The sequence below is a fragment of the Besnoitia besnoiti genome (genome assembly GCF_002563875.1).
Source record: "Besnoitia besnoiti strain Bb-Ger1 chromosome Unknown contig00015, whole genome shotgun sequence".
NCBI lineage: Eukaryota > Apicomplexa > Conoidasida > Eucoccidiorida > Sarcocystidae > Besnoitia > Besnoitia besnoiti.
In genome coordinates this window covers 61,675-82,665 of record NW_021703917.1, presented here as the reverse complement: position 1 = coordinate 82,665, position 20,991 = coordinate 61,675, and the positions used below count along the sequence as shown (strand labels likewise).

General features: G+C 56.9%; 5 protein-coding genes across 5 annotated transcripts; 3 read left to right on the top strand and 2 right to left on the bottom strand.

Annotated features, from left to right (window-relative positions):
- Window positions 1-10: 10 nt before the first annotated feature.
- On the bottom strand, window positions 11-628 carry BESB_027210 (uncharacterized protein; the record flags this gene model as incomplete). Its single annotated transcript, XM_029361395.1, has 1 exon — window positions 11-628. One exon carries the CDS (start codon window positions 626-628, stop codon window positions 11-13), a length of 618 nt encoding a protein of 205 aa, XP_029215295.1.
- A 1,219-nt stretch (window positions 629-1,847) lies between these two features.
- On the top strand, window positions 1,848-2,772 carry BESB_027200 (putative ribosome associated membrane protein RAMP4; the record flags this gene model as incomplete). Its single annotated transcript, XM_029361394.1, has 2 exons — window positions 1,848-1,853; window positions 2,572-2,772. 2 exons carry the CDS (start codon window positions 1,848-1,850, stop codon window positions 2,770-2,772), a joined length of 207 nt encoding a protein of 68 aa, XP_029215294.1.
- A 2,026-nt stretch (window positions 2,773-4,798) lies between these two features.
- Window positions 4,799-5,897, top strand: BESB_027190 (uncharacterized protein; the record flags this gene model as incomplete). Its single annotated transcript, XM_029361393.1, has 2 exons — window positions 4,799-5,170; window positions 5,604-5,897. 2 exons carry the CDS (start codon window positions 4,799-4,801, stop codon window positions 5,895-5,897), a joined length of 666 nt encoding a protein of 221 aa, XP_029215293.1.
- Window positions 5,898-8,205: 2,308 nt separating this feature from the next.
- Window positions 8,206-12,750, bottom strand: BESB_027180 (protein phosphatase 2C domain-containing protein; the record flags this gene model as incomplete). The annotated part of the gene is made up of 9 exons (XM_029361392.1): window positions 8,206-8,309; window positions 8,510-8,598; window positions 8,885-9,014; window positions 9,386-9,497; window positions 9,964-10,145; window positions 10,468-10,548; window positions 11,186-11,281; window positions 11,532-11,739; window positions 12,148-12,750. 9 exons carry the CDS (start codon window positions 12,748-12,750, stop codon window positions 8,206-8,208), a joined length of 1,605 nt encoding a protein of 534 aa, XP_029215292.1.
- Window positions 12,751-17,149: 4,399 nt separating this feature from the next.
- BESB_027170 (endoplasmic reticulum lumen protein retaining receptor (ERD2) family protein) lies at window positions 17,150-17,824 on the top strand (the record flags this gene model as incomplete). The annotated part of the gene is made up of 1 exon (XM_029361391.1): window positions 17,150-17,824. The coding sequence occupies one exon, from the start codon at window positions 17,150-17,152 to the stop codon at window positions 17,822-17,824; it is 675 nt and encodes a 224-aa protein (XP_029215291.1).
- Between the last annotated feature and the right edge of the window lie 3,167 nt (window positions 17,825-20,991).

Below are 20,991 nucleotides of genomic sequence, written 5' to 3'. Positions count from 1 at the left end.
GCATGGTTCTTCAAAGCTCGTCGTGGTTCTCTGCCTGTGAGTCACGGACAGGAATATCTGGTATCCACGGGAACAGCCGGGGCCTTTCTGGGAAGATTCTGCTGAGTTCTTCGTCAGTCTTAGTAGTCTTGATACGTCTCCGCGTCAGGAGACTCCGAAGGAAATGGATCAGTCGAGCGTTCCCGATGATAGGTATTTGCCGTAGCTCGGGCTCACTTCGACGCAGGGCAAGATAGGCGTCAAATATGTATTTCTCCATGCTCTCCCGCAGCTTCTGCCCCAGCATCTTTTGATCCACATGATATATATCCCAGATCACATGTTTCTCGCTGGCCTTTTTAGCTTTGTCATACGCTGCATCGAAGTCGAACTGGCTCGGGGAAAAAACAATTCCATCTTGTATTAATTGGGCGGTTTCCTCGCTGAAATCAGATTCATCGATCGACTCCGCATGTGAAATGTTAGGGTCTCCTTGGCCACGTGCAAACACGAAGCTCGGTAGTGTGTCGAGAAAAGTCTTGCGTTGAGTCAAAGCAAACGACGTCCAATCAGTGAAACCAACACTTTGAGTCGAGGAGAAAAACTTCGGAACGCTACACAGTACCGCAAAGGAAAGCGTTAACATCATTGTGCTGGGAAGATGAAGGCATTTACACCGTCGGGACCCCGCTGACAGGCCCGCGACACTGTCGGCCTCACGCCGAGCTGGCATGGTTAAATTGTCACATTCACGGAAACGTACCCCCGGCGAGCAATGATGAACACTCTCGGATCCTCCGCTTGTTGCGCCTTACTTGCTGCGACAAGTTTAGCGATGTGTTCCGCCCCAGCGACTGAAGACTTCACGCGAACGCATCTGCGCGGTCGGCGAGGCCCTGCTTGGCATAGCTCGTCAAGACAAAGAGGAGGCGGACAGCGCACGCCTCGTTTTCACGGAAAATAAAAAAAAAGTGGTTGTTGGATGTCTGAACCGGTTCTGTCGAATAGAGGGTATTTGTGAGAAGTCGAATGTAAGCCCAACAAAGAGAGTGAGGCGCCTGGCGCCTGCAAGAAAGCGTCATCTGTGCATCGTTGTGCCGGCTATTTGCAGGCTGCGACCAATGTCGCGCATCTAGCATCGCCCAGCGTCTCCCTGGCGGCTCTTGAAGAAGGCTGCGTCTGCGGAAAATAAGCCTTCCCTCTTGGTGTGCATTCTATTCTCCTCGTGTGTGTAAGCCCAGTTCGTCCGCTTTCCACATTCTGCGCCGTTTGGCGGTTGGTGTAGCCAGCAAAGCTGGGTATGAGAGTCTGTGTGCTCGTGCAAATCACCTCCAGATCCAGCAAGAGCGACTCTTTGGGCTCTAGAGCCCTTCAGGCCAACTGAAAGCGCTCGAGTGTGTGTACCTCTATTTGCTGCGCTTCTCGGGTGGTGTGTAAGGATAGATGAATGCGCGTCGGAGGGCAATCGAAGAGGCTGCGCGTTCGCGGCGCCAGTGACTTTTCTCTATCGGGCACGTCGGCGGGTGCCACTGGAGGAATCCCGACGGGGGACAGCGTCTATTTTCGGCGGCACAGTGGTGGCTACAGCGGAGTGCCGTTGCCCACCGGCGTAGTCCCTCCGCTGACGCCTGCCGTCTGGCTGCAGAACATCGCCAAGAAACGAAGCGCACAGTTGTCGATTCCGTTCCACTTTTCTCGTCTGGGCCTCCAACTCGCCTCTTGGTTCCTGTTGGAAAATAGGGCGTACAACAACAACCTTTTCATACATTCTAAACTGAGAATCGTCCACTTTCGCACGGACAACCTGTGCTCGCTTGCGTCGTCTCCACGTACCCTTGAACGTACTGTTTTTCCCTGCACTACCAAAAATGGCGGTAAGCTACAGGGGAGGAGAATTGGCGCCTGAGATGCTACAAATGTTTTCACTTTTTGCCGTGGCGGACGAGGACGGCTGCTGCGGACGTTCGCGGGAGTGGAAAAAGGGCAGTCTTTATGAAGCGGGCCTCACTTCTTTCCCTTCTTTTTGCGATTTTCTTTGCTTCTGTGGACATGTCCTCCTTCTTGGGCCCTCTTCAGTTGGATGTCGCGACTTCCATATCTTTTGCGTCTCCTCTCAAGTCTTCGGGCTACTCATTCACAGTTGGGCTTCGCGTGGCGTCGCCTACTCCAGCACCCAGCCGTCACACGTGCCCCCCTTCCTGTCAACAGAAGCAGCGCAAATCGATGTTTCCTCTGGCTCGGTCAGGAGGCATTCGCCGTGGTGACTCGGTTGGAGGCGAGATGAGTAGGCCGGTCTCAGGGGAGGCCTTTTTTTTTCAAAGGTGTCCTGGGGCACTCCACCAGAGTGACCCCGTTCGAGGGCCAGCTCCTCGTCAACTATTGTGACGGGCTGCGCGCAGGTGCTGGAAAACTGAGTGCCTGAATCGCTGTCGCGTGATGTACCGTTCGTGCGGTGTTCTGTCCTTATCTGGAGTTGCATTTCACTGCAATCGCAAGTTGCTGACATTCGCCTTGTTCGAATGGATTGCGACAGGAAAGATCCTCTTCGAGTCACTCCGTGGGTAGTGCATGTTCGTTTTTTGCTCTGTTCAGGGCACAAGCAGAAAATATGCCGGCAAGGTGGCGCAGTTTGACAAGAACATCACCAAACGCGGCAACGTTCCTGACAGCCGAATTCGAAGCGAGAACTCCTACCCTGTAGGACCTCTGATTCTCGCGCTTTTCTTGTTTGTTGTCGTGGGATCCGCGATCCTCCAGATCATCTTCTCGGCTCAGAGAGGTGCCTTCTTGTGAAATGGCTTTCAAGCGCGGCTCAGAAAACAACGCGCGGTTGAAGCTGGAGTGCAGAACCAAGATACGCTGGCAAGTCGAGAGAGAAGATTTTTTCATGTCCGCAATATGCCCCGCATCTGATGCAGGAACTGTGATTCCTGTGTCGACATAGTGGTTTTTTGGGTTGGGAACGTGGTACACGCTGAGGGGGGACGAGGATAGCCTCAAGCGCTTGTAACTGAGAACAAGGCGGTGTCATGGTGGATCGTTGCTATGGCGCAACGGGGTGAGCAGGGGAATTCAACCGAGGTCGTTTTCGATGGCGTAGAGCTTGAGCGATGGCTGGTGAATATGTTACCTTGTGGTCTTTTCAAAGCCGGAGTGCTTCTGAGATGTGCTAATGGTAGGCCGGATATGTGTAAGCGCCTTGTTCGCAGTTGGTGTGCAAGAACGTTGTAAAACGATAGCGTCGTTGGTGTGTGGGAGTAAGTAAAACTCCAGAAGTTCTCGCCGTTTCTGCCAGACTCCGTGAGCGGGGCACCGGATTGGTCGACCTCGTTATTCGTGGCCTGGTGTCTTTACCACTGCACAAGGTTTCATTTCATTTCTGGAAGGGGCTTATTCTTAACTGTTACCGAGTTAAACCCTTTTTTTGTGTCCCTCCCTCTTTGTAGAGCTGCTTTATAAACACCCTGGCTCAATGTTTCTGCTTACACATCCGGGCTGGTCCAGCGACCTTCGCCACGTCGTGCTGTCGCGGGCGTTGTATGCGACCGTCTCTGTCCGGGACACTGTAGATAGGGCTGTTGAGTTCTCGAACGTCAGCGTTGGCACCCTTCAGTGGTGTTCGTTGCGAGTGGAGGGCTCTCCCTTAGGGGATACGGGGTAGAAGTTGGCTGGTATATTCCAAGGTCGAGGTATTACAAGGTCGAGGTGGAAACCGGACGGAGGACACGTCTCTCCCAGTTGCGCAACAGCAGAATCTGTCACGGGAAGCTGGCAGCTTAAGGAGCCTTCTTGAGCGTCGCATCGGACATAGTTGCTTTGTATCTCCTTTTCATGAACATACGATCGCAGGCCGTCTTCAGTAGTTTCCTCAGCGAGTAGCTGCCGGTCGCGTCACCTCAACAGCAAAGAAGGCTACGTCAGCCGCTGTGACGCCGCTCACCAAACACCTCGAAACACGGCCCGACCCGCGAGACTATCTCGGCATGCTGCTTGTCATCAATCTGCTCTGTCCCATTCCGCATCTAACTAAAATTATTCACCTCACACCAGCCGAATGTGGTGTTTCCCCTTTGCCTGACACGGTTGTTTATGCCGAATCCGCGGCTCGCAGCACGCACACTTCTTGCGGTCTTGAGTGCAGATTCACCGCTGGCCTGCACTCAAGACGAAACGACACTGGTAACGCAGTCACAAGCACGCCCCAACACGGGATATCTGGTAGAGTCATCAGGCATGAGGAACGGTGACGGCATGTCATTCCGCCGGGGAGGTGGGGGGGGCGGGGGGGGGGGGGCGGCCAGTAAACCACGCGTCTCATGCGTCATGTGAATGCATGTTCCGGGTTTGGCTGGGGAAATAAGGACACAGAAGGCGACGCAGAAGGCGGGGAGCGCGGTGGCTTCCGCAAGGCGCCAACAAGAGAAGACGAAGAGAACGCGCGAGCGTTAGACGCTCTGGTGTGGCGGGTGCTCGGGCACATGGTGAGGCTGAAGTCCTGAGAGCGTTTTTCGTTGGACTTCAGACGTACGCTGGGTGCGTTTTTTTAATCTTACTCGCAAGGTTGTGTGTTTTCTACGAGCCTCTTCTCCGTCGCATGCGTCTATTCGATTGCTAACTCACTGCTCTGCTATCAATTCAATTCAGTGTAGTCCCACATCATCTAGCTACACGAGAACGCCGTCGCCTGGCAGCGGTCGTTCCCCATCAATTGCTGCTCAGCCGGCTGCCCGGTCGTCTGTAGAGTATTGTGTAACTTTCTTTAGCTATGAGCAGCATATCCAATTCACGATCGTGTTGTCCTTCATTTGAACCAGCAGAGATGGGACTATTTGACATTCTCCGCAGGTCAAAGAAAGACGACGCCACGGCACAGGAATGCTCTGTGGCGAACGCTCGTGCTGAGCCGCCGCCAGAAACCGGCAGTAACGCGTCTGGTGGTAATACGGGAGTGGGAACGCCCCCAGCACCTTCCCTCTTTATGCCCGGTGGCCGCAGGGGGGACCCCGTCCCTGCAAGAAACGAGTACGGAGGGTACCTGATCTTCGACCCGGTGTCGAATGGCACGCTTTTCCTTAAGTGGAGCGAGCAAAAGGTAGCCAATGCATTGGCTTTCTTTTCGCCAAAGAAGCCAGTTCCAGCTCACAAGTTCAAAAATAATGGCGGCAAGCAAGAAATCTTCAGGAATCTGATGGTAGGCGCAGGCGCCAGTCTGTCAGCTTGCCGTGTTTCCCAGTGATTTTGTTTCTTCAGAGCTCCTCTGGAACGTGTATCGTTACGGCTCTCACGTAGGAATATGGATTACCAACACTGTACGATAAACAATACAATCGCTTCGGTCGTGCCAAGCTTTTTTTCGTTCTTCGTGAGGGTGCGAGGCTTTCGTGTGCCTGGCGTATTGATGGTTGCTAGTTTTCGTCGCACTGTGCAATCGTCCGATCACATGAGGTGTAGCGCTGCCTTGCAGGTGGGCACGAAGCGGTGCACACAAGTGTCTGGAACGGTACCACGTGGGTACCAAATAGACTCAAGCATTTGTGTGTGCCCCCAGGGCCTTCAGCAAGGAGACGGTCCTAAGGAACGACACATTGAATCCCGTGCGGGTAATTATGTCTTGTTACCTGCAGAGCGACAAGGCGAAATACTACGAGGGATGGTGCCAATTCTTCAAAACAGCAGTGGAATTCGCTGGGGAGTGTAGTCTGTTGCCAGGCGCCGACTCAGCTCCTTTGCGGGTTACTGTAGCTTTCTTGTGTGGAACAACAGTGAAGACGCTGCACCCGGCACAAGCCTTACCCACGACCGGGGTGGTCGCTGTGGGTTGTGTGCCCGGGGGACAGCGGACGTTCGATGTTCTGACTATGCACAAGGATCTTTTCCTAGGGAACGCTAGAAAGAGCGGAGCTGCACTGACCGTGTAGGATGCGTTCCGCGCAACACTGATACCACCACCCGGAAAAGGACAATTCGGAAAATTTCATATGGAGACTATAGAAGATGGCCACACCGAGTGTCTGAGTGAGTTGTAGAAGATACCCAGACTTTTTCCGAACAGGCGATCACAGGATTAGCATCCGAGCCGCCAACCGCGTAGACCTCGCGCAGAGGGGCCCTATATTAGGGATATTTGAGTTTAATGTGTCTTCCGGGGGGCGGTCAAATGATGGCTATGTGTACATCGCATTCTTTCGTCGGAGGAGATGTGTCTGACGCTATCTGACAAGGGAGACATGGTGAGGATCATTCGTTCGACCATACCTAAGTATCTTTTTTGCTAACGCCGCGCGCCGGAGCAGCTGTACGAGACAGAACCCGGTAAGCTGTCTAGGACAATGGGGACTTTCAAAAGACACAGCTGATGTTTGCGTAGGAGGTTGCCTCAAGGTCGATAGCATCGTACGTAAGTCGTCTCCTTGCCGTGGGTGTCAGCCCACCAACTGCAGGGAGTCAACAGGAGTCTAATTTTACAAAGTTGATATAATTTGACGCATGCGACTACAGGAGACGATTGCTGGCGGCGAGGTAAAGGCGTATTTTTTACTGCCGCTGGGGTGTTTTGTGTCGTCGCTACCGGTAGTTGTGCGCGGCTATGATGAAGGTCCAGCGTCTACGCAGCATACTCCATGTTCACTTGGCATGCCAAACTTTAAACTAACGATGCACCTCGAATGTGCTTTTGAGATCTTGGCGACAAAACTGTCGTAAATAACTAAGGCCGTGGAGACGAACGCCGGTAATTCCTTTTGCTATACGCGCCATTTCTCGTCACCTCACCGAAACTCATGCTCATGCCTTCGCGCCCTGTTCTCTTGGGTGCCCTGCGCCGAGCGAGGGATGTGGGTCAAGCCTACTTCCCACCTGTTCACGTGCACGCCGTCGCCGTGCCAACTAAAAGATATCGATCCAACAGGCTGGACAGCTCTGCCCACGTATCATATACTATACCGGAGTCCAGACGAGCATTTTCTATCAAGCGATCAGTCCCAGCGCCCTTCTAGCCCTCAGTGCTTCCACTTGTAGAAGCCCGTAATACAGGATTATATATATATGTATGTCTACGCCGGCTGCCTAGCTACGTTTCCAGGTAGCCCGCCACGCCAAAAAAAGGCAGAGACCCGTGCCCCGTGCCGCGCGGTCCCGGCCCAGACGGGGGAAGTCGTTCCGGTCTAACTCGCGGTTTGCGTTTATGTCGAACTATGGGGAGTTAACCACTAGTGGCAACGGGAAACGATCCGCAATCCATGGCGCTATCCATATCTTGCCGTACGGTATACGACTGAGGCCTGTTAGCGAGTCGCCTCCAGATATTTTGTCAGGCCAGACTAGGCATCTATCTCTAAGCTGCATTTATTACTGACAGTAGTTTCTTTGTTGAGGATACGAAAGCGGGCATGGAATACGCACTATACAACAAGCACGAATCCGGCAAACTGATCAGCGTAAGCAGGGTTTTATTACGAGGCCGCGCCCCCTGCCCAGGATCACTGACAAAAAAGTTATTGCCCATTGTGCGGGTCTGCCTTCTGCTGATTCCACAAAAGGAGACCCGCGAACAGGAGAACATCACATTCACCCTGACTCGCGCTTCCACCATACTCCCTAAGGTGGTGCAGAAATCTCTGCGAGTCGTTCCCCACAGAAGGTCCTTCGCATGACTATCTCTGACGTCATTGAATACGTCTGTTGCACGTACTCTGACCCGTCAACACCAAGCGATTGCTGCATTCCTAAAGGATGCTCTAAAATACACCTCTCGAAAAGCTGCATAGTAACGCAAGCCAGAATCCGTTCATCAAACCACATCAGCTCTACGTCCCGCAGAGGGCATACACTGCTGTTTGTGCCAACCCCCCGTCACGCACTTCAGCACGCCATCGCCTGGCCACCACAGAGGTCTCCTAGATTAGCCGAACGAGAGTATTGAGTTGACAGAAGGGAAGTAGTACTGGGGAAACATCACATGATGAGTGCACCGGGTGAAATGTGGCAGGGTTCTCGACGGTTCTGTCGCCGCACTCCATGTTTTCTGTTATCTAGGGTAAGGCGATCAAGCGTTGCCGCGGGCGTGAGGGCGCTGTCAACATCGAATGGTCGCACGGCGCGAACTCCGCCTAAATTCAGAATGCAGCACCTCTCGTTGATAAAATGCCTGCAGAGGACGGCTAGGATTGCCATCATGGCGCCTGTGTCTCGTTCTACAGATTGAAGGGTTGCTCGGCTCCAAGTGATCTAGAATAGGGTCACCAGCATATCGCTTCCCACACCGTACCGACCACTTCTGTTGTCCGTCGGCTTTCCAGGCAACGAGTCGCTAGGCAGAACCACTCGTTCACCTGAACGAAACAAGCAGGACGAAGACCAAACGCGGTGCGACGCGATGAGCTGCGGTGACCGACCCCTCGGTGCGCTCCATTTGGGCGTTTCAAGCAAAGAGCAGCCAGCGCCGCGCACAAACCCACGCCACCTAATCCCATTTTCCCATCCGTGCCTCAACAGGCGGCCTGAACTTCACAGCAAGTCTCACGGGGCTTACCTGTGAAATTGTAGTCGAAGCGTTTGACTTCTGCAGTCTTCACTGACTTCTTCGTCAGCTTCGTGATCATGACGCTAACGTTGTCTCGGCTTCCTGAGCGCAGCGGGTGGAACAAAACAGTCGTGGAGCTGCCGCTGAGTATTAAGACTTGGCCATTCTTTATCAGAAGCCCTCAGCAGTAGGAGATCGTCTGAAAAAGTGAATCATGCGTCGCGCCTCGGAAGTGCGTTCGCGGAATCTGCACCTACCTAGCATGAATGCGCTCTCGAGTATTAAGACTTGGCCATTCTTTATCAGAAGCCCTCAGCAGTAGGAGATCGTCTGAAAAAGTGAATCATGCGTCGCGCCTCGGAAGTGCGTTCGCGGAATCTGCACCTACCTAGCATGAATGCGCTCTCCAAGAGCCGGTAGGCCACTTCTGCCAGACCTCCTTTTGCCCTCTCGAGCTCTTCGTTGAGGAGATCAGCGACGAACTGCCAGTTCATCTCTGGCCGCTCGAAAAGACCTGCGAAAGGAAACAGCCACATGACACTCCGCGCAGAATCATATGCACGGCCTTGAGTCCCATACACAAAGCGGCCCCCGTTAGCTAATCACGGACGGAGCTCGCCGCGCCCCGCGAAACGCCACCGCTTTGACGATTGATGTCATGAGAGAAACAAAGACACCTTTCAATCTTGGAAGTGTACACACATTTCACTCTTTGATCTACGCGCACACGACGCGTGGCCGCTTGCACGCGGCGCAGCGCCCCGAGCCGCGCGCCGCCTCGAAGTGGCGCTGTCCCCCACAGTTGCACGAAATAGGAGCTACGAGACAGCGTTGCTTTGCCCGAATTCCCTCAAACAACCTGTCAGTTCCTACCCCTAAACCTACCGTCACAACCCATCAGAATTATATCGCCGGGTCTCGCCCGAAACACCATGACGTCTGGCAGCGCGACAACCTTCTGCTCGCTCGCGGCCATGTCATCGCGGTCCTTAAGAGCCTATGAAAACCAGAGAACTCGGGTACCCGCCACCGCATGGACCCTCCCCCCGCTCTGTCGCTCCTCTCCTAAGCTGTTCACGACACGCGCAAAGACATCCAACCGCGTCATTTTCCAGTCTTCAGCGAGCTTCCTAAAGGGACGCATTGCTGCACAGGCGCCACCGAACGTCTCTAACTTGTCCCGGTGACACAGAAAAATGCATCACGGTCGCAGCAACCGTCTCTGATGCAATTAAAGAGAACCCAGATGTGTATAAAGCGCGGAGACGAGGTGGACGCCAACAGGTCGTGGTGCAAACTCGTTCGCCCGCGCAGGACGCGCGCGAGGCTTGCACGCGAGTCCGCGCGACAAACGAACGGAGCCGGGTGCCAAACAGCAGAAACAAGGATGCTCCCACTGCATGCGAGAAGGCTGCCCTCCGCCCCCCTCCTCCACCACACGACGAAGAGATTGCCGGGCTCACGAAATCTCCAAACGCTCTAGAGAGTGCAAGTCGCCCTTCAACGCGCCACACACCGACACGGCGCAGCAGGAAGCCGCCTGCCTTCCGAATTCGTTCTCTCTCAGCAAGCGCCGTTGGTCGGTGATCCCTCGACATTATCGTGAAGGTTCCATTCTGGTGGACGATGAGGCCTCTGCTGTCACCTGCGACATCCGAGACACATACCGCGCGACGAAACAAAACGTTCCACTGCCGCTACCTTGCCAGCGAGAAACGACGTCACGCCGGCGAAACGCGCGCGTGCAGCGCATTAGAGACTAAACCCTAAAACTGCGCGCTGCTAGCGACTGGAGCGGTCCGCGACCGGCAGACTCTCAAGCCCCCCACCACATAGCTGCAAACAGCTGCTCTGCCAGAACCAAACCGTGCCTGAAATGCGGTCAGTCGCCCTCCGCTTCCCTTTTGCCCGCGAACATGCCAGCGGAGGGCGGTACGCCACAAGTGCGGACATGCCAACGCACTTACCGACATTTGCCGCGTATATCCTGAAGTATAGTCCGTCTTCAGACAGCGGATCGTCCACCTTCTCAATGGCTACCATCAACCCTGAAGGCAACCAAGAGAAAAAGAGAAAAACTGGAGAAAAATAGCTCGCACCGGGGGTCGCCTGTTTCCCTACGTATCTCCTGGAAGGATAGATCAAATGAACAGTTCACTGCGTGCAAAACAAACTCATGTGCCGCCTGCGGTTTTGGCGACGCCGGGCTCCCGTTTGGACACACGTCTCTTCTCTCGCTCGATGTCCGCGACTGGCCCGCAAGGACGCCGTGGGGCAGCGAGTCAGAATTGCACGCACTCAAACCAGTCCCGCGCGCGAGTGTGCCTGCGTTTGTCTCTCGTTCAGGGGCACAGCGCCGGGAGCGGACTTCGAAGAAGGATCATCGAACGGCAGGGTCTCCAGCGCATCTTCATTGGCATCTTCGCACGGATGCTTTTCCACGGTGGATTCACACAGCTCAGCAACACTGGACGTAGGAATAGGGCGACTCGAGCGCAGATTGCAGACAACTATGTTCGCCTTGCTTTAGAGCTAGACGCGAATCACATCTCGCAGGCGTGCATGCACTCGCGGTATGCGAATGCCTGCAGCGTACAGAAGCAACCGTGACTTTCTGCGAATTTTAGTGCTAAATCTCCAACAGCAGAGCGAGGCTGTGCTTCACCCCTGGATCCCAAAACTCACCTGTAGATCCTCCTTTCAGCTGGTCGGTCCTCATGTCGGCGTCCATGAGGAGAGACGCCTCGCGGAACGACTCTTGCGACAAGTTTGGCATGGCGCCTAACACAGACGATGCAGCAACACAGCGAATCGTGTCATCTCGCTGCAAAAAAGACACGAAAACCCGCAAGCTGCTAAAATGTACAACCCCCACCTACCCTCCCTTAAATCCCCAGCTGCGTCAGACCCCCCCCCCCCGCCCGACAGCTCCTCGCTCAGGGGCGCGCTCTCCACAGGCCGTGTGCGGCCTGGCACGTTAAGAGGACGACCCGGAAAGGACTTCTCAAACAGCGACGACGGCGACGCCTACCTATATACTCGTGAGCGACATTGACGCAGCGTCGGGAGATCTGGAAGCCTCCGTGGCCATCGAAGATCGCCTTCAGCCGCGCGTTGGGGAAGTTTTTCAGAGGGGCCTGCACCAACATGGCGTCTTCATCCTGGGGGCGCCGGCCGTTCATCGTCGCCGCGATTGTCTTGGTGTGCCAGTCGAGAACAAGCACCATTTTCTTCGCTTTCTGGTGAAGAAACACCGACACCACAGAACCACCCCGCGGTCTCATGAACGGTGGGAAACCTGGGTCCCGAGTCACGGCTCCGCACCCCGGTAGTCGCCGGGGGGTCTCGGCCCCGAAAGAGTTCAGTCCAGTCCCGTGTGGCCGCGGACAGCCGCGCGTGGCAGTCAAACAAAGACCCTGCGCAGGCTCCGTCTCCTGCGGTGAATTATCTGCAGTGGACAAAAACGTGTGTGGAACTCCTCTGCTGCAGCCTGGGGTCCGTTCGCTTGCAAAACAGCTACTCGCGTCACCTATCCCTGACCCCGCCTTCCCCCCCCCTCCCCCCCTTCCCACGACCGCAGGCTGGATGGGCACTACCTTTCCTCTTTGCACATGCGTCTGCGCCTGCTGCAGGACAGGCTCTCTCACCTGCTCCGCGAAAGATTTGATAAGTTTGGGGTGCCGGTGGCCGTGGAGCTGCTCTTTCCACTGGAACGCGAGTTCTTGTTCGCGCGCCAGGGCATCTCCGACAAGCGTGAAGCCGGGTTCGTGGTCGCTGGTCGTGCCTCCCAGTGAGGCTCTGTCGTCGCTGCGTGCTCCTGCCGAGTCCTGCGACGGGTGCCGCCCGCCTCTTGCATCGTCCGCGCCTTCTCTCGGGCGATCGTTCGCAGCGTTCGTTCTGCCCGCTGCCGCTGGAGCGCCTCCGGCCGCATGGTTGGGCGACGGCTTTTTGTGCCGCGAGTCAGCGGCTTTTCCCCCTGGCGCACTCGCCGAGCCCGCCGCTGCCCCCCCCGCAGAAGGCGTTTTAGCGTTGTCGCCGTTCACAATGCCGCTTGTGTTGCCTCGCCCCGCGCCCCCAGAAGCCTTGCCGTGAGGCGGCGCCGCGCGGTGACGGCGGCGCTCCAGCCACGACACAAGATCGCTAGCTTTGTTACTCGCGACAACGCGGGAGTGCTGGAGAACAAGCGCGAGGGCAGAGATGGCGAGGAAGACACCCAGCCGCCAGGCTGCCTTCTGGCAGCTTGCCACCATGATGCGACTCGATGGGGAAAAAGCGGCTCCGCCGCCGTGGAGCGGGATGCGCACAGCACGAGCCTCGCAAACGATCCCCCCGAGGCAAGACGCAGCGCATAATCACGCGGCGCAGCGTGACGGGGAAAATTCAGAGGGGACTACTAAGAGACGTGCCTAGAGCTCTTGGCAAGGAAATGACCCTGCCTAGGCCCTGAGGTTGGAACGCCAGGGCGTGGGGTTCTGCGAATGGAAACTGGGAATGGATGACGATGCAGTTCGCGCATGCGCGCTGCCTCTCTGTAGTGACACATAGTATACTAACTTCCGCAGAAGTGCGTACAGACTGGCACGGAACTACATAGTGGAAAAACGCAGACGGACATGTTGACAGGAAACACACGGGTCCGCGCGCTCCCTGTCTCACCAGGAAAAGGGCCTTCTCGCTCACCCGGCAGGCACCTGCTGCGAGCCCCATGCCCACCCTAGTCGCTAGTCAGAGGGATTCACGATGGTCAAATTCGTCCGCTACGTCCGCAAGGAAAACCAAACTGAGCAGCTGGAAACAAATGGCGAGACTGGAGGAGCACCGCTGACGCGTGCTCAGGATAAAGCAGGCCGACTTGCGTCCTGGCCTAGCTCGGGTCGCGGCGCAAACGTCATTCGCCGCTTGCGGGTCAGGAGCTTGCTCACAAAAACCAGGGGAAACTGGGAAATCACGGTTGCTGTACGAAACCCTTGAAAAAAGCGACGAAGACACATTCACAAAGCAAGGATGAACCTACACCCCGCGACGTCAAATCGGCGCGGCCGGGCAACACATCCGGGGGCGCGTTCGGAGACAACAGATGTGCGCAAAACGTGCCTTTCAGGTGAGCCACATCACCCCTGCGAAAACGTGGGAAAGGAAAATGGAGACAGACAGCCTGTTGCCGCCCTTCTGTTCACTTCCGTTGACCCGAACCTCTTTCGCTCGCGTCGACGCTGCGAGTTGAGAGCAGCGCAGCTTTCGCGGTGGAGCCGCGCGCGACAACGGGCACCGCCGATTCAGCCGCGCAGTCGCTACGCTCGCGGCGCACTCGAGTTCAGGGCGCAGCGTGAGACAGGGCACATGCAGAAGACTGGCACCTCGGGAGGCCAGCGCAGCCTTTCCACCACCTGTAAACGGAACACGCCGAAAACTTCCGCGGCAACCTTCAGGAGCCTCGACTCCACTGACAAAGGAAGCTATTCGCCTCACGCAGAGGCACTTCTCCCGGGTGTCTCCGTGTGCGTCGCACGCCTTTCTTCTCGGCTCCGTCGCCCTCAACAAGAGACCCCCCCACCGGCGCATCGTCGCGGCAGCAGTTGGAGGCTGGCGTGTGAGGGAAGACAGACTATCGATTGTGGCTAACAGAAAGGGACACTGCTTCGCCCTAAAAACGTCAGTGGATCCCAGGGGGAAAATCTAAAAAGTATCAAATACACCGGAGGAGCACGGAAGCCACCTGGATCCGTTCGCCAGGCAACCGCTTCGCGTATAGTTCTGGATCGTGGATCACTTGTACGGAGACCTCACCTTAACAGCGAGAGAAAACTACTACTTCAACACTTCAAGGGAGCAGTTTTTCAAACACTGAGACTGAATTCCAGGCTCCCTGCCAGTCCTGCCCTGCCTGGCACACCCCGGGCAGTGTTCGCAGGACCCACCGTCACGTTTTGCCTGTTGCCCTTCGCTTGCTGCCAGAGGGGACCGATTTCGAGAGTCCAACGGAGAGCTCATGAACTGCGTATCACACGCTAGTCTCCGAAAGGCGCGAAACAGTGCCGTGCGAGGTTGCTACCCGCGCCACTCTTTCAGTCACCGCAGTCACATTTACCCGGTTCACTGAGCGTACGCTGTTTCGGCTTCAGCGTCTTCTCCGAGGCGGAATACAGCACTTTGACCACGAGGAAGGTTGGGAAAACAGGAGTCTGAGGGACTTGTCCGCGACGTGCACAACACGCTGTTGCTGAGGTTTCGTCGTTTTCTTACATGGCAGTCATGACAGGCACACGAGAACTTGAATCCGGGGCCTGGCGACGGTCTGTTCCGTGTCTCGCATACGACGTGATTGGTTCAATTCTTATACAGTGGGGCGTTTGGTGTTAGTCTTGTGTCGGCATGCTGGTCACACAAATATTACAAAGAAGCCCCCTGTGGCCTGACGCCTTCCCTGGTAGAGACTTGAAGACTACAAGACGCGTTTCTTTGAACGCGCGCTGAGTGAAGCGTTCTCGACGCCTTTAGCTCTCCCGGGCTACACCACGGGTTTCGCTCGGTGTACGGGGCCCCCCGGCGCAGTCCACACAGGGCTGTCACTCCGGCCCCGTGACATTTGCTCGCGGACGCACTGAGGGTCTCTCCTCTCTCCCTTTCCGACGTCGGTTCCTTGATCGTTGTCAGACACGAGCTAAGCTAGGCTACCGATCGGTTCACGACGCTCCATACAAGATTCGTCAAACCAGCACCACCAACAGAGGACCATCTGTTCGCCAGCCGTGCTAGTCCATTCAGCACCCTTCACTGGCTCTCCTCGAACTGGCTCGCTGCTCCTCTCAGGCGGTCAGGGTCGACGATTTACTGTGTCGAGGTCAGGTCGGAGAGGCGCCGCGGGCGGTCCTCGGGGACCTGATGCCCTCGTCGCACCCCGCAGGCGCGCCGAGCTGGAAGACTTCGGCAGGCGCACTCGTCTAGGGAACCTCGCGGCACACCATCTAAAAACCCCAAGAAAATGACATATCTCTCGGTGGCAGCCCTCGAGGCAGGAACGGTTGCTCGCTTCGTCTGTAGCCTGGGGTGGCTACCAGCAGGAGGCCAAGGGCTGTAGCGCACAGCGGGAGATCCGGTGATGGGAGCGAGCATCGATGCAACGACAAGTGGCGGGCAGACGAATCTGGTTTTTGCAACTTTGAATGTACTTCGGGGGGATGTCTTCCTCATCTGCTTTCCAGTTGCTTCGGACGCTGAGGTCGATAGCTGTTTCAGAAGCCTGCGAGGGGAGGGCAGGAGGGCGCTCCTCCTCACCTTCGGCGGGCGGCTCTCTAGTCTCGCGAGTGCGCGACTCGCTCTGTGTCCGCGCTTCGTTCGCCGTCGCCGCCCCCTGCGAGAAGGCATGAAGGAGAGTCGCTGGAGCCGCGTGCCTGCTGTGCGCACGAGGATTCTTCCCAAGATTTCACAACTTTGAACTTTCGAGTTCGTGATGCCTTCGGTTTTATCGCGCTCTCGACCCAACACCCTGCGCAGCATTCGTCCAGACACCGCACACAGTTTCCTGCAGAAACATGAGATCAACTTGTTGCGAGTTTCGTAGTTCGTCCCCTGGTCCTTCTGAACTGTGCTTCGGCTTTTCTTCTCTTGTTTCTCCCGAGATTTCAGTGCGCAGAGAGCGCCCCGCGGGTCCGCATGCGCTGCCTCGCAAATCGAAATGGCCTCTTCCAATTAGTGTATGCAGCCGACCTGATTTTCTGTTCGATGGCGTATGCCGTCTCCTCTTTCCGGACTTTCCGAAAGAAGCACTAAGCGCTCTCTGCATCTAGTTGGTCGTCTTCTTTGCTCTCCCTGCATGTGACGTCGCCCGCGACCGTTTCACTGGAAATAGTGTCCAACTTTTTGCGCAGTGCACATATCCTGACAGCTTCTCATTCGTAGCCGTCTGCAGTCAAGTCGCGTCTCACCTGCGACCTCAGTGGCGCACGACAGTTTGCTTACGGGCGTCCACACATCCGCGAGGCAGATCTGTGTGTTTTCCCTTGGGGCGTGCGTCTATTCTCACATTCGACACGCTACGGACGCGCCGTTGCTCTTTTCTTTGAGTGCCGAAAGCAGCCGCGCCATCTGTCGAGTCCCCTGGAGGCCCCAAATTTAGGTGTGAGTTCGGAGAAGCTCTCGAGTCTCCACCAGCGCGCGAAGTCGCCCTTGGCGTTCTGTTTGTGCCTCGCAAAGAACAGTCGTTGCCTGGTGGTTGAGAACCTGCCGTCACGGGCGCCACGCTTGTACAGCGTGCCCGTTTCTCGTCTCTCGTTGGTTAGCTCAAGTTTTTCGTCACGCCCGGTGAAGCCGCCTGGCGCAGGCTTCACTCGCCGTTGCTGTCCCTCTGGGTCTTCTCTTCATGCAAGGACTTCGCCGCGGCTGCTTGGTGTATCGAGCTTTTTTTTGTGTCCTGCCCTAGCCGATCTCTCCAGACAGCGCCCTCTTGCGCGTGTAGAGAGAGGGAAGACTGGAAACCCTCCGGCCCTGCTTCTGCGAGGGGTACCTGCTGCCCGCTCGCATCGCGCGCGTCCTTTTTGACGCGCCTGTTTTTTCGTTCTCTCTCCTGACCTCCGTCCTCCGCGACGCGTCGGCCTTCGCGAGGCCCCCCCGTCCCCCCCCCTCTCGAGTCTGTTTAGGTTCTGCGGCGAAATGGCGCAGAATTTGTTTCGTCTCTCCGGAGACATGTTGCATCTGCTCTCGATCTTTGTTCTGCTTCTCAAGTTGTACCGCAGCAAGAACTGCGCGGGGCTGTCTGCGCGGATGCAGGAGTGCTACCTCATTGTTTTCTGCTGTCGGTACATTGACTTGACGTATTCGTTCCTTTCGGTCTACAACTCGGCCATGAAGTCGATCTTCATCCTGTCCACAGCCTACCTCATTTTCTTGATGAAGAAGAAAGTGCCCATCTCCCAGACGTACGACGCCAAGACGGACTCGTTCAACTACTGGCTGTATCTGGTGCCGCCGTGCGCGATCGTGTCCCTCATCACGGCCGACTCCTTCGCGTTCTCCGACCTCTGCTGGACCTTCTCCATTTGGATGGAGAGCGTGGCGATTCTGCCGCAGCTGCTTCTGCTGCAGCGGCAGCGGGAAGTCGAGAACCTGACGTCGCACTACGTCGCATGCATGGGGCTCTACCGTCTGATGTACGTTCTGAACTGGGTGTATCGCTTTGTGGTCGAAGTCCCGCCGCACGTCAACGTCGTCAGCTGGGTGGGCGGCGGCGTCCAGACTCTCCTGTACGCAGACTTCTTCTACTACTACGTGCACGCGAAGTGGTACGGGCACAAGCTCGTGCTCCCAGTCGTCGGCGGCGAGGTCTAGCCGCTGAAAAAGTAACGAGTCCTGAGGCCCGCTAAGTCCCGCGGACGCGGCGAGCGAACTCAGAACTCAGGGAACAGGCGCACCCTCTGCCACGGCGGCTGCGAGGCGCCCGCACGGGTCGCCAGGGAATACAAAGAACGCGTCCTCTCTGCGCGGAGCGGTGCCAGCAGTGCCGCCTCGCGTGCGGCGATGCAGGTTTTACAGCGGGGGATGGACCCCCCCTCTTTTGAACTGCATCGGCGAAGGCTTCGAAGAACGGTCGCTTCCTGAGGGCGCAGGCGAGCCTCTTTCTGTTCGTCCGAGCCAGATCTCGCGAGCCAGTGCCATGACGCAGTCGACGGCCTCCGCCCCCGAGTCACCAACTGCGAGGGAAACAGGGCAAGATCAAAATCGTGACAGTGCACGCGTTTCTGTCGAAGGCGGAGACGAAGCAAGATGTTCGCAGGCCGGTCGTCGATTCACTCGTTGACTCTGCGCCACTGGGGAGGCGTGTGCCGCGGGGGTGTGCAGAGGGAGGAGCCGATATTTGCCTCTTGTCCTACTGCCGGGCTCGGGAGCCATTTTTTCAAGGTGGAAGTTTGTTGTTCTGCTGATTGCGCCAGCTCGGGCGCCTCGACACACTTTAACCGATTTCAATGTCGCCACATCCGCCACACCTGCACAAAACAGCGTGCGACGATCCAGAGTTGGTTCCTTAGCCCCCTCGCATGCATGCACTCTTCATCCAGCACAGGGCACGCAGCCGGTCTAGAGACTCGCAGCCACGCATCGGCGGCAGCACCCGTATGTATAGCCCTGCGGAAACTATGCCAGCGGCGTCGCTGTCGGCCGTCGCCCTACGCTTTGCTGAAGTGCCGTGCTTCTGCGTCCGTCTCGCGTCCCTCCAGTCCACAGGAGAAGGGTGTCAGCAGACAGCACATCTCGCTCGCGTTGTCCGCCGGGGGCCGCCTCCGCCTCCGTAAAAAAGAGCCGCGCAGTTGCCCGCACCTGCCACCAGCGAGCAGAGACCCGGTGTGCGGTGCTGACAACTGTCAAAAGATAGACATGCTGAGGCGCTTCCTTTGTGCTGTATAGTCGTGGCTCCGTAGTAGAAGCCGACCGTGCCGCCATTTCATTCAGCCACTGTTTAGCCGTAAACCGAGTACTGAGACCTCGCCCTCACGTCGGTCGTTAGTCACGAAAAGCACGAGCGAGATTGGATCTGGTAACAAAGGCCTATTTCGAGATCTAAACCGGTAGTCCACCTCCTGGTATATACTTACCAGAAAGGGTGCCTTGGTTGTCTTTATCTCATAACCGAAGTCGTCTTCAGCATTCTGGGACCTATAATGTCTGTGTTTCTTGACTTGAGTTGTACTGTTCTGGATCGCGGATCATTTGTACAGAGACGCCCCCCAGGCCGGCAGGACTGGCTCGCTGTCATCCATTCCAAGTCTGAGTTTCAGAGGGCGTCCTTAGATGCAGGTGCCGCGCATCAGACCGCTGACACTGCCCCCGAGACTTCACTGTAGCCCGTAGCAGCACAACCAGCGACGAGGCACACCGAGGGGCGTGCCGTGACGCCCAAGAGGGAGCTGCAGGGTCCTGGATGGCCTGCGGCGTCCGCTCAGTCTTCGTTGCCGCTGTTTCTGAAGGGGGGGGGGGGGGGGGGCTAAGGGGGAGGTGGCGGCCTACCTCTGGGAACAGCGGCGACAGGAGGCGTGCGGATTCGAGAGCTTCTGAATGTCTTTTGCCCTCTCTTTTCGTGAGGGGAGCTAGGCTCTGGCGCTCTCTACTCGGACTGAAAGTCTGAAGACAGTGCGAGTTGGGTTAGATGCTGGGCTGCTAACGACCTAGTGTGAACTCTTGCGTACACCGGGCGGGCTGTGGCGGCCGGGGCAGAGCAGTCTGGGCGCCTCTTTGAAAGACGTTTCGGGTGAGACTCGCTGTGAGAAGGTGCCTGAGTACCTCGACGCAGGGTTTCCTTGCTGCATGCCTGCCGGTCTAACTCGCCTCGAGAAGGAAATTTTCTTCCGCACCTTAGCGCTGGCGAGGAATGTCTGCAACTGCGCTGTTGGCTTTCTCCCATCACCCTCAGGCACACGCGCGCAAGCAGAAGCTGCGACCTTTCTCTCTCGCGACAGCGGCGGCGCGCGGCTTTCTTCTTTTCGCGTCCGTTTCCGTGTTTCACTGAGCCTTGAGAAAAGCCTGGCTGCCCGCGCTCTGATCCGTTTAAGATCCATGCATTTAGGTCCCATCCCTCCAGTAACGTCTTCAATCGGGGTGTGTTGCGGCTGATTTGCACGCGGCATGCGCGGCTCCCGTCTCAGAAGCCAACGGCTCTTTTCCACTCGTCTGTCTCGTCGCGTCTCTCGCGGAATTCCATCCCTCCCACACACCCGCGCGGCGCATCCACGTGGTTTTTCCAGTCTTTCGTCTTCTCTTCTCGGCGTTCCTTTCGTCTTCGCTACCGCGGCAGCGGCAGACCTGCCTGAGCTCGCACAAGCCCACTCGCACAGCAAACTCTCCTCCTGCCGGCGGGCGTTGTTGTGGGCGCGCAAGAGTGAACGGCCTCGGTACGCGCCACGCGATCGGAACATCCCACAGGACCTGGAGAGAGAGAGACGATACGTGAGCGGCAAGGCGCTTCGTGACGTGCTGAATCGGCTCCAGGCTTCCGCAAAGAGCGTTCCGCGCGAACCCCGTCGTCGCCCTCGGAGTTCGGCGCGCGCCAGAGGATCTCCGGCCTCCCGCTGCTGCATCTTTTCGTCCTACCATTCTGCTCCCACAGCGTCTCAGCGTCCTCGCCTTTTCTCGAGGCGCCGTCACACACCGTCGCAGCTCAGGAAGCAACTCTCAGCCTCTCTCCACGGTTCGGGCGCGGCGCGAACTCTTTTGATACAAGCAAACTGAATTTGCGTGGGGATTCGCTTCGGCGGGCACCTGCGGAGGCTGTGATGAGAGGACGGCTGGCTTTCTGCCTAGGGCAGATTGTTGAGGAGACGCAGTGTCTCTCTTCCCGCGCACACACAAAGATGGGAGTTTCTGGACTTCATCGATAAATGCTGCGCCTCCGGGACGTGCTGCGTGAAGTAGTATTCGAGCCTCTGGCCTCCGCGGCGTCGCGGGACGCGAGTCTGCGGTCTGTGTACTCCGCGAGGCGTCGATTCTCGGCGCGCGGCGTGTGC